At 38.6% G+C, this 15,830-nt stretch overlaps 1 protein-coding gene across 5 annotated transcripts in view; it reads right to left on the bottom strand.

Annotated features, from left to right (window-relative positions):
* The window catches only part of LOC129762854 (uncharacterized), a 565,660-nt gene that overhangs the window by 11,890 nt on the left and 537,940 nt on the right, over positions 1-15,830 (bottom strand). For 4 of the 5 annotated variants that reach the window (XM_055761417.1, XM_055761418.1, XM_055761419.1 and 1 more), the window contains exons 11-18: positions 15,319-15,467; positions 12,354-12,520; positions 11,803-11,884; positions 1,932-2,408; positions 1,063-1,219; positions 844-986; positions 532-776; positions 311-432 (exon numbers count right to left, since the gene is read on the bottom strand). In XM_055761417.1, the coding sequence (XP_055617392.1) occupies positions 311-432; positions 532-776; positions 844-986; positions 1,063-1,219; positions 1,932-2,408; positions 11,803-11,884; positions 12,354-12,520; positions 15,319-15,467 (1,542 nt within the window). Of the gene's footprint in view, positions 1-310; positions 433-531; positions 777-843; positions 987-1,062; positions 1,220-1,931; positions 2,409-11,802; positions 11,885-12,353; positions 12,521-15,318; positions 15,468-15,830 lie in introns of those variants that run through there. The other variant, XR_008740727.1, reaches the window with a different exon arrangement.

The raw sequence follows: 15,830 nt of genomic DNA, 5'->3' as shown, positions 1-15,830 counted from the left end.
TTAAAAAATCTTTCTTTCTTTCTTTCTTTCTTTGTTTTTAAGAGGCTTTAAACTTTGCAGTTCATTCGCCTCTATTAAAAAATCGTAGATGGTCGCGTTAAAATCCGCTTTATTTTGGCTGATTTGACGTGGAATTGGTCCTTCTTAAATCTCATTTGAAAATATTATCAAACAACAGTTGATATCAGTCATCATATAACATACAACGCATCCGAAAATAAACGGCGATAACCGTTGAGAAAAGTGCAAAAGGATAAAGCTCTGTTTCAAACAACAACTGAAATTTTAGAAAAAAAACGTTGATACTTACAATCAAGATCATGCAGAAGCTGAACTGCTGCAAGTATTTTGGCACGATGCTCTGTGTTTCCGATTCCCAAATAATCCAAATCGGATGGCTCGAGTTCCTTGAACAACTCTAGATCTTCGTACCTGTGGATGATATCGCAAACGAACAGGTGTTAGCCGATCATTAGAATGAACCAGAGCGACACAATATTGACAATAACAACGGAACAACATTAGCATTACCCATTCAGCACGAACACCGAGGTGTACTCCTTCAGACCTATTCGCAGCAGAAGCTCTTCAACGCTGGTGGGACAACTCGTCGGCAGCCTACTCCGGCTGATCAATTTGCCGGTGCTGTACGGTTTCACGGGATGGTCCGGCAGCACTTCCACGCTGATGAACTTGAAATGACCAAGCCGCCCATTTGCGTAGCCTCGCCAAACGCCCGACGCGTTCATCGAAAGGACGTCTATGATATCACCTTTCTGTAGGAGTCGTAGGGAAGCGATAAATTTCTCTTCAACTCGGTCTACCAAATTCCTCATCACTTACCTTAAATCTTAAAGCTTCCTTATCGTAGGGATTCGGATTGCTGTCGATCAGCGCTATCGCCCGACAGATCGGAACCATCGTCGTTCGGTCCTCGGCCGAGAGCGAACTGTGGGGACTTCCGGGTCGGACCAGGGCTTGCGTGCCTGCGGGAAAACGGAAGCAAAATTATGCTTTTTTTTGGGCAATTCACGCTTCAACAAAAAAAAGGTCGTCTCTCACTTGAACCTGATGCACTGGGCAAACTTTCCACTGAGCTGGCCGAATGCTGGAATGTGGTCTGGTCGCTGATGCTGTCTAGGCAGTTGCTGTAATCCCTATTATTCCGACTGCCGGCGTTCAGCAGATGGTCCTTTGGCGATGTCCTAGCGTCATTGGACTGCGGAGCAAAAGCACAGAATGTAGATTTATAGACGATTTCCATTCCAGTTCATTTTCCATGTGATGTAATGGAATGTAATTAAGTGACCCACTTCTCAGGATGGTTCCGGTGCTATATTTTACAGCTACAATCGCACCAGAGGAATATTTTATTTCTACTCTTGTATCTTTAGAGAATGGAAGAGAATTAAATATGCGTCGAAAGGAGAACATTTGACAGCTTCAGACGTGAAGTGAGGAATAATTCATTGCTATTATTGTATCCTTGGAGAATAGCATCGAATTAAATAAAGAAAAAAAGAACAACTACAGAAAAACACTGCGTTCTTTGTTAGGCGACGCTTATTATCATACTGTCGGATTTCCATGGAAAAACGGGATGATTTGCATGAAGCAAAAGGAAAAATATATTCGTCTCTCAAGAGACGATGGAAAACTTTCCGCCTAAGGCAACAGCTGCCAAGTCTGCTGGGCGGGTCTCGAAGGAAAATTCATTATTGAAGTGCAGAATATTTCGCACCGAGAACGATGGTGGATAGAATTTTGGTATGGTAAACGGTTGGAGCGCTAGAGCGTTGTAGTAGCGCAATAAATCCCAGCAATGAAGTACATAGAAACGTTAAATGTGGGATGAAATTTCGCGAAGAGAATAAAATACCAAACCTCCTCAGCGTTGAGTGGCAAAGGAAACATTCGGTGAAGCTACTTACATGATGTACTAAAGCTATTTGTTGACTTATCGTCAAATTTTTATTGTGCGATGCCGCCGTTCCCAGCGACGAAGATAGATTGTTTCGGTTCTTGGCTGCCTTCAAGTTCTTAAGATTGTTGACTCCATTCTTCGCACTACTGCCGCCACCACCGATTCCCAGTCCTCCTCCTCCTCCACATCCTCCACCGCCGCCGCCACCACTGCTCCCCCCGCCTTCGCCGCTTCCCGTGGTTCCCCCCGAGCCATTACTCCCGAGACCTCCCATTCCTCCGCTGACACCACTTTGGCCACTCGCGCTGCCAGCGGAACTCCCCCCGTTCTGGTGGTCCACTTTCAGCTGCTGCTGGTGCTGGAGCTGCTTCTGGAGCAGTATATCGTCGTACTCCGAGGACGGCGTCGGCGAGGGCGACGGCGATTCGTCTCCCATGCCGCCACTAAGTGTGCGATAACGGGCAGTGCAATTATTTGTGCCAATCTGTTTGGGGGGGGGAAGAAAAAAATTGTTAGCGCAAACGTGACACAACAAGCTATTTTAAAAATAAAAAAAAACAAACATTAACTTTTACAAGAACATAAATTGGGCTACCATTGCTTGGAATGGAGGGAAATGAGATACATTAAGTTCACTGTCGCTGGTCAGAAACTGTGAACTATGTACACTGCGTTTCACAACTATAGAGCCACTCTTTTTTTTAAGTTTCCAGAGATTTGTAAGAAGTCGTTTGAATTGAAGTATATGGTGTAGGACATAATAACTATCTTCATTTATAAGACTTACCATTTGAACATTATTGTTGTGTCCAGGCGCGAAACATTCATAAAACTAAAATTCCAGTGTTTCATAACTATAGAACCAGATGGAAAAACTCTAACTCCTTCACAAACGTCAATTTCGTGAATTACAATAAGTTTTTAAATCATAGGTCATCCTTAGTTCTCAATCAGTTCAAATAACCCACTCGGGGTGGTTTCGACCGAACTGCGCCATGTTGTAGTGTGTATTTCGTTCTACGCAGAGGATACTGCTCGTTTAAGCTCTTCAAATCACTCATACTGCTTGTAAGCTGCATCAACTATTCATACGATCACTCCTCATAAGTTAATGATAGGGCTTTGATCTGGTAAACAAGCTGACCAGTCAAGAATCTGAAGCTCCTATTCATGAAACCATGCAATGACTTTCCGGGTTTTATGAATTGATGCCAAGTTACCCAATTATCACGGTGTTTTTGATGCAAACAGAAGTAAATGACTCAGAAGTACTTCGTTGCACTTCTGACTGTTCATTCGTGTTGAATGTGAGCTATCTAAACCTTTTTAAGAAAATTCTTCCCGAACCATAAAAAACCCATCTCCATACCTGCGGGTCCAAGAACTAATGTGGAAGTTAATCCCATGGGTTTCCTTATTTCAGGAGAGCTTTTCTGATAGAAAGAAATTCAACTTGAATAGAATTTCTTCATACTGGAAGGACTTACGGAACGTTTCATGTAATTTTTCAACTCGTAACTTTGCAGGCGGCAGCTTGATCGTTTGAAGAAGTATTTTCGAAAAGGCCTGGTTCAGATAGCTTTTCATCAACACAAATGCACATTCAGAAGTGTAATGAAGTCCTTCAAAATCATTTGCTTCTGTTTTTGCATCAAAAACACCGTGATAATTGGGTAATTTGGAATGGTCAGGTTGATCAAAACTATCAAGAATTTATGAGGAGTAATCGTGCGAATAGTTGATGCACTTTACAAGCATTATTAGTGAATTAGAAAGCTTAAACGAGCAGTATCCTCTGCGTAGAACGGAATACACACTACAACATGGCGCAGTTCGGTCGAAACCACCCCGAATGGGTTATTTGAACTGATTGAGAACTAAGGATGTCCTACGATTGAAAAACTTATTGTAATTCATGTGAAATTGACGGTAACTTTGTGAAGAAGTAAGGGTTTTTCCATCTGGTTCTATAGTTATGGAACACTGGAATTTTAGTTTTTTAAATGTTTTGCGCCTAGACACAATAATAATGTTCAAATGGTCAGTCTTATAAATAAAGAAAGCAAATATTTCTGTGACAGCCTTCCTGAAGTTAGATTCAGTTGGAATCCGGAATCACTTCATTTTAGGCATGGTACACAAGTTGCGTAAAGCTAAAAATGCGGATTTTGGACCCATCCCTCCTTCCCCTATGTAACAAAAAGTAACGAAAGTCAAACCTCCTTCCCCCTTAAGTAACATAACGCTAACATAGGGTCATATTCTAGGAAACGAGACGAGCAATTCGTCTCATCTCGGCTTCAGTCACTGTCGAGTACACGAGTTTCATTGAAATGTTTTATTTGGTAGACTGGAGAAACTTCAGTCACTTTTTCTTGGTATTATCAGTGATGTCAGACGAGAAGACATGTTTTTATTTAAAAAAAAACAACAAACATTTTTAAAATTGATCAATCGATACTCTTTTCTTAGTGTCAAATTTTTTAACATTACATTACATTACACATAACAAAAAGGAATATGTTTCATATATCTTTTGGTTTCATTGATATTGACGTAGGACTACGTCTTTCATCTCTATACTGGGGTGTAAGTTCAAAGTTTCGAAAACGAAAGCGTTACGCCGGAGAACGAGACTTTGAGCGTTAATAGCTCCCAAACAACTGAACGAAATGGTATGATAAACACTTCATTCGAAAGATAAAATGTCTACGCGTTCTATGCTTATTACTTTTTGATTCAAAAACTTTTTTCAATAGTCTTAAAATTGCTTTCAAAACAGGCTATTGCAATCACACCAATCGGTATAGTCGCTCGAGTCTCCACTCAGTTTTGATTGCGTAACGATGGAGGTACCATCGCTGGAATGAATGGATGTTTCCCTAACACAAACTTCAAAACCATGGAGCCAAGGGAAATCGGCATTGCAAAATAGATGCAAGTTGGGGGTACTTGCGTACTCGCTTGCGTTTCTGCAAATCGAAATGTATCCCTAACACAGATTTCAAAACCATGGAGCGTGGGGAAATTGGCATTGCAAATTAGATTCAAACTGTGAGTACTTTTGTACTCCCTTGCATTTTAGTAAACCGGAATTCCCAACACAGATTCCGAAACTAATAAGTTGGGGAAATCGGCATTGCAGATTTCGGCACTGCTTTTATACCCCATGCATTTTTACATTCCGGAATTCGTTTTGCTAACACGGTCTACAAAAGCGGGTACAAATGCAACGCTTTGGCTCGGTTATTCAAAACTGCATTTCCCTTCATGGCGCCAGTTCACTGAACTTCTACGCATGCCGTTTGATGATTAGCCAAAATGTTGAAAACTATTTGCTGCAATAAACACAACCATAATGCGTGAATTGACCTAAATTCATTTTTTTTTGCAATTGAATTCGTAAATTGTTTCATTCATTCACTAGTTTAATCAATAATTTAATCAAAACATACAAAAAATAGCTCGCGCAGCGGTGATATCGTACCCAACGAGGAACATCCGAAGTGCGATTATTGCTAATTGAAAAAAAAAACAAATGATCACTAAGCCAATGGCAGTCCTACGTCAACCTTGCGGTTATATCATAGGTATAACCATCCATAGTTTTTTTTCTCGAGCATATGGTTTCATCACTCAGACGTTTTGCTATTACGGATTTATTATTAAATATTTACCTTCACCGCAAATATAATGAGAACATAAGATACGAACATCAAAAGAGGTTCGTGAGGTTAAAAACCAACATAAACTAACACACAACCGCGGTTCATATTTCAACCTTTAGACGAACCTTTTTCGAACCTTTAGAATACACCAAAAACCAGCTAATCAGAGAAGGTTTCCTTGAATCGATTAACCTTTCCTTTGAGTACCGTGCAGCATCGCTTGATTGCATTGCTCCTCATTAGTATAATCAAACTGTAGTTACCTTTACGCTCTGATGGTTCGTTAATATTTATAAAGAAACGAAACATGGTACTCCATTTGCACGAACGATGGCTGCCGCGTGTAAGAATCAACTTCTACTCCTCAGAACTACGTTTCGTGGCAGGACAAAAACCGTCTTCACTTTTTTTTTCTCGATCCAAGGATAATGATATCGTTTATTAGGTTGATAAAGGGCGATAACGGTGATGATGAAGAGATGCTGAATGCCAGATAAGGTTGATTACTTGATTTTTGTTCTTCTGTGTATTTGCTTATGTTCATGTTTGGCCTCGCTGAGCATCATATAATGGTATCAAGCACTCGCGCGAAGTAGACCGAGAGATGGAAATGATGAAATTACGGCCATTTGCCATGGGAACAAATGGACGCAGTGAGGGTAGAGACATCAACAGTGGTGTTTGTTTCAGTGAACTCAAACGATGAAAATCAATGGTATGATTGAATTCATTTTGGCAACACTGCCAAACAGCGACCATTTATAGCAATGAGACGTCGGATAAGTATGTACTTCAATCGTTCGAAAAGGGGGTCCATTTTCACTGCTCATTGAGAAAAATAATGAGCTTTTTATGGCATTAATTAAAAGCAAGTGGCCGTCCCCCACGCACAAGGCTTCGCGTCTCTGTTCCTGACGCAATGGTCTGTAGATTTTCATGTCGCGAGTTAACGATGAGATTCATACCCGGGGGCAGAACACTAGCAATGGGGCAATTCGAATCGAATAGAGCGCGAGGTGTTGGAGATTACCAGCTGTTGCCGTATTGTGCGCGAAAGCTCAATGAAGAGATTTGCATTCGGAATGTAATGCTGCTGCGCTTCGTAAATCGTTATTACTGCCGGGGAGAGCGGAAGAAGGACGCTCGTTAAATTAGATTATCCGGGGAATTAGTATTTGATTAAATGATTAGTAAATTATAGCAGCAGAGTTCATTCCCCGGTGCTCTGGTGTTGCGAGTTGATGAGGCGATATTGCTGAATCGATCGGGAGCATTGTCAAGCAAAGCGCAGAACCAGAATATGCTGGATTGTTTAGAATGCTTTATGTGAAGCGAACTATGTTTCATGAATTTCTATGTTCTAGTAACGGAAGAACGAATTTCAGTTGAATTAAAACTACTTAAATAAAAAATGATCTAAAATCAGATATTTGGGTAATTTCAAATGTGTATTCGAATCCGAAACATAAATCTGGAATATATTCTCATAAAAGCTGTTGTTTTGAAATTTGAAATTTGAATCCAACTCTGGACTCATTCATCTAGAAACTGAACTCAGGAACAATAAGATCGGAATCTGAGATTGAATCTGAAGTTTGAATATGTATTTTTAGAAAAATTGCGCAGCAAATCATTAAAAAAAAAGTTGATTTCGACTCGATTATCTTTTTAGCATTGTACTTAAAATGGCAGCTACAAAAATCACAATTTTCAGTATCAGATAACCAATTTAATTACGACTGATTTTTAATAAGCTCGTATCCAAAATAGATGACATTTTTCGCAAAAATCAGAAATAGAAATTATGATGTATAACAAAGTTATTAGGAAATTGATGAACTATTCAGGTAAAATAACATTTTAAATAGCGATACTGACACCATCGAGCGACGATGCTAAGTACTTTTCGGACCGCCCTCATAGATATGAAATTCAATAAATAATATTAAGTGTAATTAATAATTTTTAATACAAATTACAACAATAATACTTTATACTAAAATATTAGTCATTCTTCTAATTAGTTGGTTCACTTAACACAACCTATACAGTATCTTGCAAGTTTCAAATAAGAACTTGTGTTAAAAGGGATCGATTTTTAGACCTCGTCGATCCTCAACTCAGTTTTCGTTGACATCGACCCTTGGGAAACCAATATCGGCCCACAGGGATTTAAAGCACAGGTATCCTATTGTTCCGCTTTTATTCTCAGAAATTGTAATGTATGTTTTCAACTACAACCTTAAAACTCAATTCAGAAATCAGAAATTTTTACGGATTTTCAAATGGGCATTTTTTAAACAACACAAGTAAATGTATATATTGAACTTCATATCTAAGGATGCCAGATATATGCTAACATGGCACGAAAATTGTCTTCACAATCATATTGAACAAAACAAATCTTAACCCAACTTTGGAGCTATTTTTAACAAATCAATGTTTTTCTACTGACTACTGACTTATATTTTTACATAATGCTTATCAATCACCGAACCTAAGTGTTCCGGAGTTTCTTGCTATGAATGCGAAAAAAAATCATTTTTGCTGGAAAAAAATAAAGAAAATTCGTCTATTTTTCTGTTAAGGAAAATACATTGATATATTCTTTTTTTTGTTTATTTTAGGCTCATTAGCATTTTAACTGTAACAGAGCCGAATTTTAATCGTGTACATGTCACATGTTTATCATATCTATAATTATTACATTACACAGTTGCCATTTTTCGGCGTTAGAGAGTATTCCCTTCTATACCACTGCATATGGTACACATTTACACAGTAGCCATTTAGGCGTAAGAGTTTTCCTTCTGTTCTTCCATTATCCAGTTAGACCGGACTAAAAGACCGGCTGATTGATCATTGTTGAGTTATTTATAGAACTACAGCCCGATGTGTCTTGCGGAGTAGAGCAGTTGTATGGATGAATCGATCTTATTTCGACCGTGGATCAAATCTCCATCGCTGATGATTGTTGCGTGGACGTAGTTATTCTGTAACAACACAAAAATGGTCAATGAGGGCCCTGAGTTTTGAACTCACGATCGATCGCTTACTAAGCAAACGCGCAACCAATGTGGCTACGGAGACCCCCATAAACATGAATATAGATTTGAACCTTTTCGTTATAAATCCTTGATCAGGTGAGTAAACATTGGCCCCAATAATTCCATAATAACTAAACGTCTGAGTGATGAAACCATATGCTAGAAGAAAAAAATATCAATAAAACAAAAAAAAAGATATATAATATAATACTTTTGCCTTTTTGTCATGATTTTGGGATTTTGACACTTAGAAAAGAGTCTCGATTGATTAATTTTTAAAAATGTTTGATCTATGTTTGTTCTTTAGCCCTAAATAAAAACATGTTTTAACATCTGACATGGCTGTTCATATCTATAGAAAATGACAGAAGTCCTTCCAGTCTACCAAATGCAACATTTCAATGAACTTCGTGTACTGAAATAGGATGTTTTGCTCGACTCGACAGTGACTGGAGAAACGAGACGAGACGAATTCTTCGTGTTTTTATGTAGAACTAGCTGACCCGGCAAACTTCGTCCCGCCCAAAATTTATTTTTTGTTATCAATACCTTCACACATTCACGTTTTCTTACTTACGATCAGGAGTCCAATCGTACAACTGTTCATTGATTCATATTCTAATTAACCCTAGGACTTCTATCGTGGGGCATATAATGGAATAGTTAACTGTGGATAATGGAAAATAAATGTGCCCACGATTTTATTTTAGTCTCATCAATGCCCTAGATTAATGAAGGAAGGGATGGGAGGCTAACTGCTACTTGCCTAATTATTTTCTAGCTTTTAGTACATTCCTACGTTTAATCACAATGAATCCGTTTAACTTAAAAAGTTTTTTTTACTCATTTTATTATTCACTAGCTGACCCGGCAAACTTCGTCCCGCCAAAATTTGTGTTTTGTTATCAATACCTTCAAACATCTAACCATCATGGAAAGGTGAAGGCGGAAGGAAGCCATTGTAGTAGTATAGGTAAAACCACGTGTAAAAATGGGGTAATAGTGTTTGTGAGAGAAGAGCAAAGCACACGTAAATAGATCAATTCACTTATCAGACTGTGTGGCACTTCATTGACACGAGTCTTTGAAAACATTTGAAAAAAATACCAATTCAATACTAAAGTAGAATGTATGAACGATATGTTCCGATGAACAATTGCAAATAAAAATATATATAGAAGGTGCATTTGCATATGAAGTAAAATACTGATTATACGCGAGCTTAACATGAGCAAATTTATAACGCATGCGAATTGGGGCTCTTTTGGTATTAACAAGTTCTTCCGCATAGTAAATCGATGTTGATAATTCCTTAATATTTTCCTTCGTTGATCGTATTGTTTTCACATATTCACGTTGGAGAGCCTTAACCCTTCTCTTCGTTGGCCGAGGCATTTTGATTGAATGTAATACTTTTCCGTTTACTGTTTTTGAAAGCATAGGCAGCCGTGGCAGTGATCCGAGTTCTGCAATAAAATTTGCTTAACCAATGTTAAAGTTGCTAAAACTTACATTGTAGACCCATTCAACGTAAAAATAATAATTGTATTGATATCAACACAATTTTATTCTATTGATTTTCATGACATGAAACGCTATGACTCAGGAATAACATTTTATTGAGTAGTTTTTATAGCTGTTTCGATTATGTTGTCTGGCATCAGTGTCGAAAAAATAACGATGCTTTCACCAATACAAACAAAACCATTTCCGAAAACTGAAAAATGAAAAGTTGACTTTCAGAGCACTAGCTCGAGTTTTCCGACGTTTTTCACTATACAGTACGACAGCAGAAGAAAATTTAATATCTTGTGAGTAATCGATTAGAGTTTGGTTGATATTACTTGATGGGAAGTGTGCCAAAATATCATTCTCCTCACAATGTTTCGCAAAATTAATGATTTTCGGGCGAGGGGTGAGGGAGGGAGATGAACGAAATGAGCGCCATTGTGGCATTCATTTTTGGCTAGCTTCCACCTTCACCTTAATACAATGAAAAAAAAATGTAAGGTGTTGTATCTAGGACACGACCTCATATTTTCGACGAAGAGCTACGAAATTACATTATGCGATCCACTTGTTTGCCATTTCGAATATTATTTTAGGATGCATCGAAAATTTTATAAGAAATTATATTCTTCGTTAAAAATAAATTTGATGAACGTCCTTTTACGTTAGATATGTTGCCTAGGACTATCAAAATATGTGAACGGAAGAATTGTCAAACGATCATTGTATTTTACATTTCCCTCTGAAATAATTGCACATCTCATGTGTACGTAGTTCTCGATCCGCAAAAGCTCATTCACCTCTAGTATCTGAAATGACGAAATGACCTTTTAGGGAAACATATTCCGGTTTACACAACGACAAGCGAGTACAAAAGTACTCAACACCAAAAAATACCCCTGACTTGCATGTATTTGCAAAGCGGATTCCCCCAGGCACATTAATTTTGATGTCCGTGTTAGGGAAACACAGCTCAGTGGGAAAAAATACCACTGACTTAAATGTATATTTGTAGAGCGGATTTCCACCGTTACATCGATTTAGAAGTCTGTGTTGGGGAAACCTTAAATCGGGCCAATCAAAACTTGGCAGTTAGGGCGTTTAGATAACGCTTGATATTTTACAGTTATTCAATTGTTCATTTCATAAAAATAATATTTTATTATTTTGATACACGCGTAGAAATATTTCCTATCAATTGATGCAAACATCTTTCCGATCTGTAAAGAAATGTTCGAGTTATAAGCATTCGAAATACGGGTAGGGTTAGCACACAAATCGGCAGAACAAATGTATGGGAAAGTTCTTCCAGTTTTCATGAATTTAAACCATTTAGAGATTAGCGAATTGTGATGTATAGCATATCAAACAAATCTTCTTAGAGAACTTCCGATTCGATTGGTATGCAAATCATGAGAATTCGTTCACAGTGAAAATAGTTATTAACGTTAACTTTATTTCATGAAAACGTGACCTGTTTTCTGATTTCGCACCCTTCCTGAAAGACGTAGTACTACGTCAAAATGTATAAAATCTCTAATTGTTCTAAATCACCTTTCCCAGCAACAGCTATCAACAAAGTTCCCGCCCAAGCAAAGATAGTAAAATAAAATATTTAAACACTAGCCCGGGAAATAAACCTGGAAACACTCACCGAAACCTGGCTGAGGCGAGAGGTAACGCTGTGCAGATCCGATATCGATCCGGCGTAGTCGCCACTCTCTCTGTCGTGGGATCTGGGAAAATAATATAAAAAGAAGAAGAAAGGATATAAAAAAAACAAGCAAACGATTAAAACATAGATTCATTCTGGGAGCGTTTAGTGCGCAACTCATTATTATGATTATGACTACGGGGGAGATTCTCCGGGCGAATCCGCCACCGACAGAGCAAATTAAATTTAAATTTAATCATTATCCACAGCCTGGGTGCTAACACCCGTCGCACGCTCCCTCTCCCCCGCACCAGGGGGAGAGGATTTGTGCTAATGCCGTGCGCCGAAAGCATTAGCTTCAACGAGCAGACGGTGAAAATTTGTAGCACCTAATTGGAATTTATGTAAAACTGATTAAATTTATTGTGAAATTATAATTACAGCCAGATTTGGTCGGTAGACCGAACGTTGAGTATTGTTTGTGGGGCTGTAGTACATGCCCCCATAATTCACCGGTATGGATTAGTTGGAAGGTGTACCCATCTACTCACCTCGCGTGTTTTAGGGGAATGATGGTCGGCGGGTTCGGTGGTTGCTGCGGAACGATGAGTCCCCGCCGGATGGGACCCCGCTGTGGTATCGAAATGTCGCCGGCAAATCTCAAGGATATCACTCCTTGGCCCTCGCGTCCGTTGGAGGTGTAACAAACGCGACCACCCTGGGAGAAATGGAAACGGAAAAAAAAACCAATTGATGTGATGTTATTATCTGACTATCATCCCTCGAGGTAAGAATAGTGGTGCTGAGAAGGGTATTTGCGTATATTGCTTGCGTCTCTCTGCGACCCATTTCGACAGTCTGTGATTTATTCTCCTGTCGGATTCGGATTAGGCAGAAACAAGAACATGGCGCGACATGTCGGCTCAGATGGGGATTGCTGTCTCGAGAGGATTTAGCTGAGTGATCGTGACTAAAGCTATCCAACCGTTGGGTCAACCAAGGAGACTTTTTGCACTAAACTCAGTGAAAAGCAAAAACGGATTTGAATCCCAAAACTATCCGTCGTTCGATAGACTCGGAGGTTAGCCAATACTTTTCCATTCTCTTTCCTCATTTCAAATCGGACGTATATTCGGTAGAAAAAGCTGTCAAACGAGGAAATTTTAATGGGTTAGCTTTAAGCACGCAAAACTTTGTTTGTGCTCAACAAAGTTGGAAAAATAATTGCCTACAGTTTTCCGGATGTTGAAAATTGAAAAACCACCACAGGCAAACTAATATCGGCAAAAACCTCCCCAAAGAACGACTTTTTTTTTTATTCTCATCGTTGGAACGCCAAATTAGGAATCGGATTTGAATTTATCACTCAACGATTTTGCACGGAACGTTAGTTTCGGCTGCCTATCCATCACATTGACGACTCGAATCGCTGCTCATGATCGAGATTAAGCTTTCTATATCCTGGCCGCCTCTCGGGTTCTCACCACAGAAATAGGTGGTGCGGCAGCAGCATCAACAAACTTCCTGTCGCACCCCGTCCCGCTCGTGGCGACGCGCCCGCCAAGAAATGGCGCAACGGAACCGAAATGACGAATTTTAGTGGGAACAGGAATTTTCCATTAAATTTGGAATGTTCGAAATTAATTGAAAGCGTTAAATTGCCGGGCTGCCGCCGAATCGCTTGTTCTGCGCCAAACTTTACGGTGAAAAACGGGCACGGGATGTCGAAGAATGTGTGTTATTTGTATGTGTGTGTGCGGGGCGGAGTGTGGGTGTGAGGAAAAGTGTACATGCGTCTCCATTGCTGGGGATGAATTGTCGGGGATACAGAACCAGGGGTTGGCTTTTTCATCAATGAAATGGAAGAACTTTGCATCACTTGCTCGGTCGTTTTTCCTTCCATTGCACAGTGGTCCAAAAGTGCAAAAACGTGATCGTGAGGGATTTCTCCAAAACGGTTAATTTTACGTATATGATGTCTTCGGAGAAGTTTTAAAGTACAACGAGGGCCACCTTTTGAGGGCTGCCATTTTGAAATGAATCCCCCTAAAAGTGAGATCCAAGATCCATTTTTTTCAGCTTAAGAGATAGGAAGTTGGTGTCTTCATAAAAATTATAGCTCTTATCAAAACAAACAATTTTGCTGAAAACATCAACTTGCTATCTATTCAGGTAAAAAAGTTATGGGACATTTTTGGTGAAAAGCACCAAAAAATCATATTTTCGTCCTAACTTTTCCTCTTGATTTTTTACAATTTTACAATGTTTAGAGAACTTTTTTGCCTAGTCAAAACACACATTTTTGACGCACGTTGTTTTTTTCTATCTCTTATATATTTGAAGATATTGGAGTTTTTATGTTAAAATTGACCTATTTTTGAACTAGGATATTTCATAAAGGGGCAGATTGGGGCAGACCAAACCGATTACAAATTAAATTACAAGCAAAATGCTGCAAAACCACACTTCAAGTGTCTGTATCCACCTGTATCCTCAAAAGTTACACTTAATTTAAAGGTAGGCCTCCATCTACGTTATCCTGTTAAAAAAATATGTTATTACTGTTACAGTGCACTGTAATAACATAACATAACATAACATAACATAACATAACATAACATAACATAACATAACATAACATAACATAACATAACATAACATAACATAACATAACATAACATAACATAACATAACATAACATAACATAACATAACATAACATAACATAACATAACATAACATAACATAACATAACATAACATAACATAACATAACATAACATAACATAACATAACATAACATAACATAACATAACATAACATAACATAACATAACATAACATAACATAACATAACATAACATAACATAACATAACATAACATAACATAACATAACATAACATAACATAACATAACATAACATAACATAACATAACATAACATAACATAACATAGATAGAAAGTTGATGTTTTCAGCAAAATTGTTTGTTTTGATAAGAGCTATAATTTTTTATGAAGACACCAACTTCCTTTCTCTTAAGCTGAAAAAAATGGATTTTGGATTTCACTTTTAGGGGCATTCATTTCAAAATGGCAGCCCTCAAAAGGTGGCCCTCGTTGTACTTTAAAACTTCTCCGAAGACATCATATACGTAAAATTAACCGTTTTGGAGGAATCCTTCACGATCACGTTTTTGCACTTTTGGACCACTGTGCATTGGTGACAAATTCGGAGTTGAGGACGAATCGAGCGAAAAACCACCGATTCTAGTCGTAATGCCGCAAAAATTTGCTGAGCGCTTTTCGCATGGTTTGACGGACGTTTGTGCTCGCTGTTGTTTGAAGTGAGCGCGAGAATCGATCTCCTTCTTACGCTTTCATTGTCTTACGCTAAGATAAGAATTAATTTAACGGAAGACGAACAATTAGGGGGAGGACAATTGAATTAGAAAAATTGAACCGGGGGGAAAAGAAGGAGATTGTGCGGATGCCGCGCATCGCTGAGAGGGGATACTTACGTGTATCGTTGCGGAGGGATCACCTTGTCGCATGCTGGACATGAGGAAATCGTCCGGATCGCTCTCGTACGGTGGTTCGTCATACCAGTGGCCGTGGTGGGGCATCCGCATGACGTTGGTAACCGCATCGTCGTACATGTAGGTGTCATCTGGAATGCAACGAAATGGGAATTTTCATTTACTAATGTATTGCGCAAATTAAAATGCTTTGAGTAAAACGATTAAGCTGACTGTGAATGAATTGCTGTAGTTTAATAATGAAGAGCTGATTGAGTATTCTCGCGGTTGTTATTTTATTGATATTCGTAAGTCTTGCAAATACTCAAATATTAGATGGATTAAGATGCACGTTTTGTGAATTGGTTCTTATTTTTCATTTGTTTACTTTACCATTTACATCATGTTTTACCTTATTTGTTTACTTTACATCATGTTTCACCATATCTACAGAATAATTTATATTTATACAGATTTTTTTGTGTTTTCATACAGATTTTTGAAAACAACGATCC

This window comes from Toxorhynchites rutilus, chromosome 1, assembly GCF_029784135.1.
Source record: "Toxorhynchites rutilus septentrionalis strain SRP chromosome 1, ASM2978413v1, whole genome shotgun sequence".
NCBI lineage: Eukaryota > Metazoa > Arthropoda > Insecta > Diptera > Culicidae > Toxorhynchites > Toxorhynchites rutilus.
The sequence above is the reverse complement of the archived record's forward strand: the minus strand, read 5'-3'. Positions and strand labels throughout refer to the sequence as shown.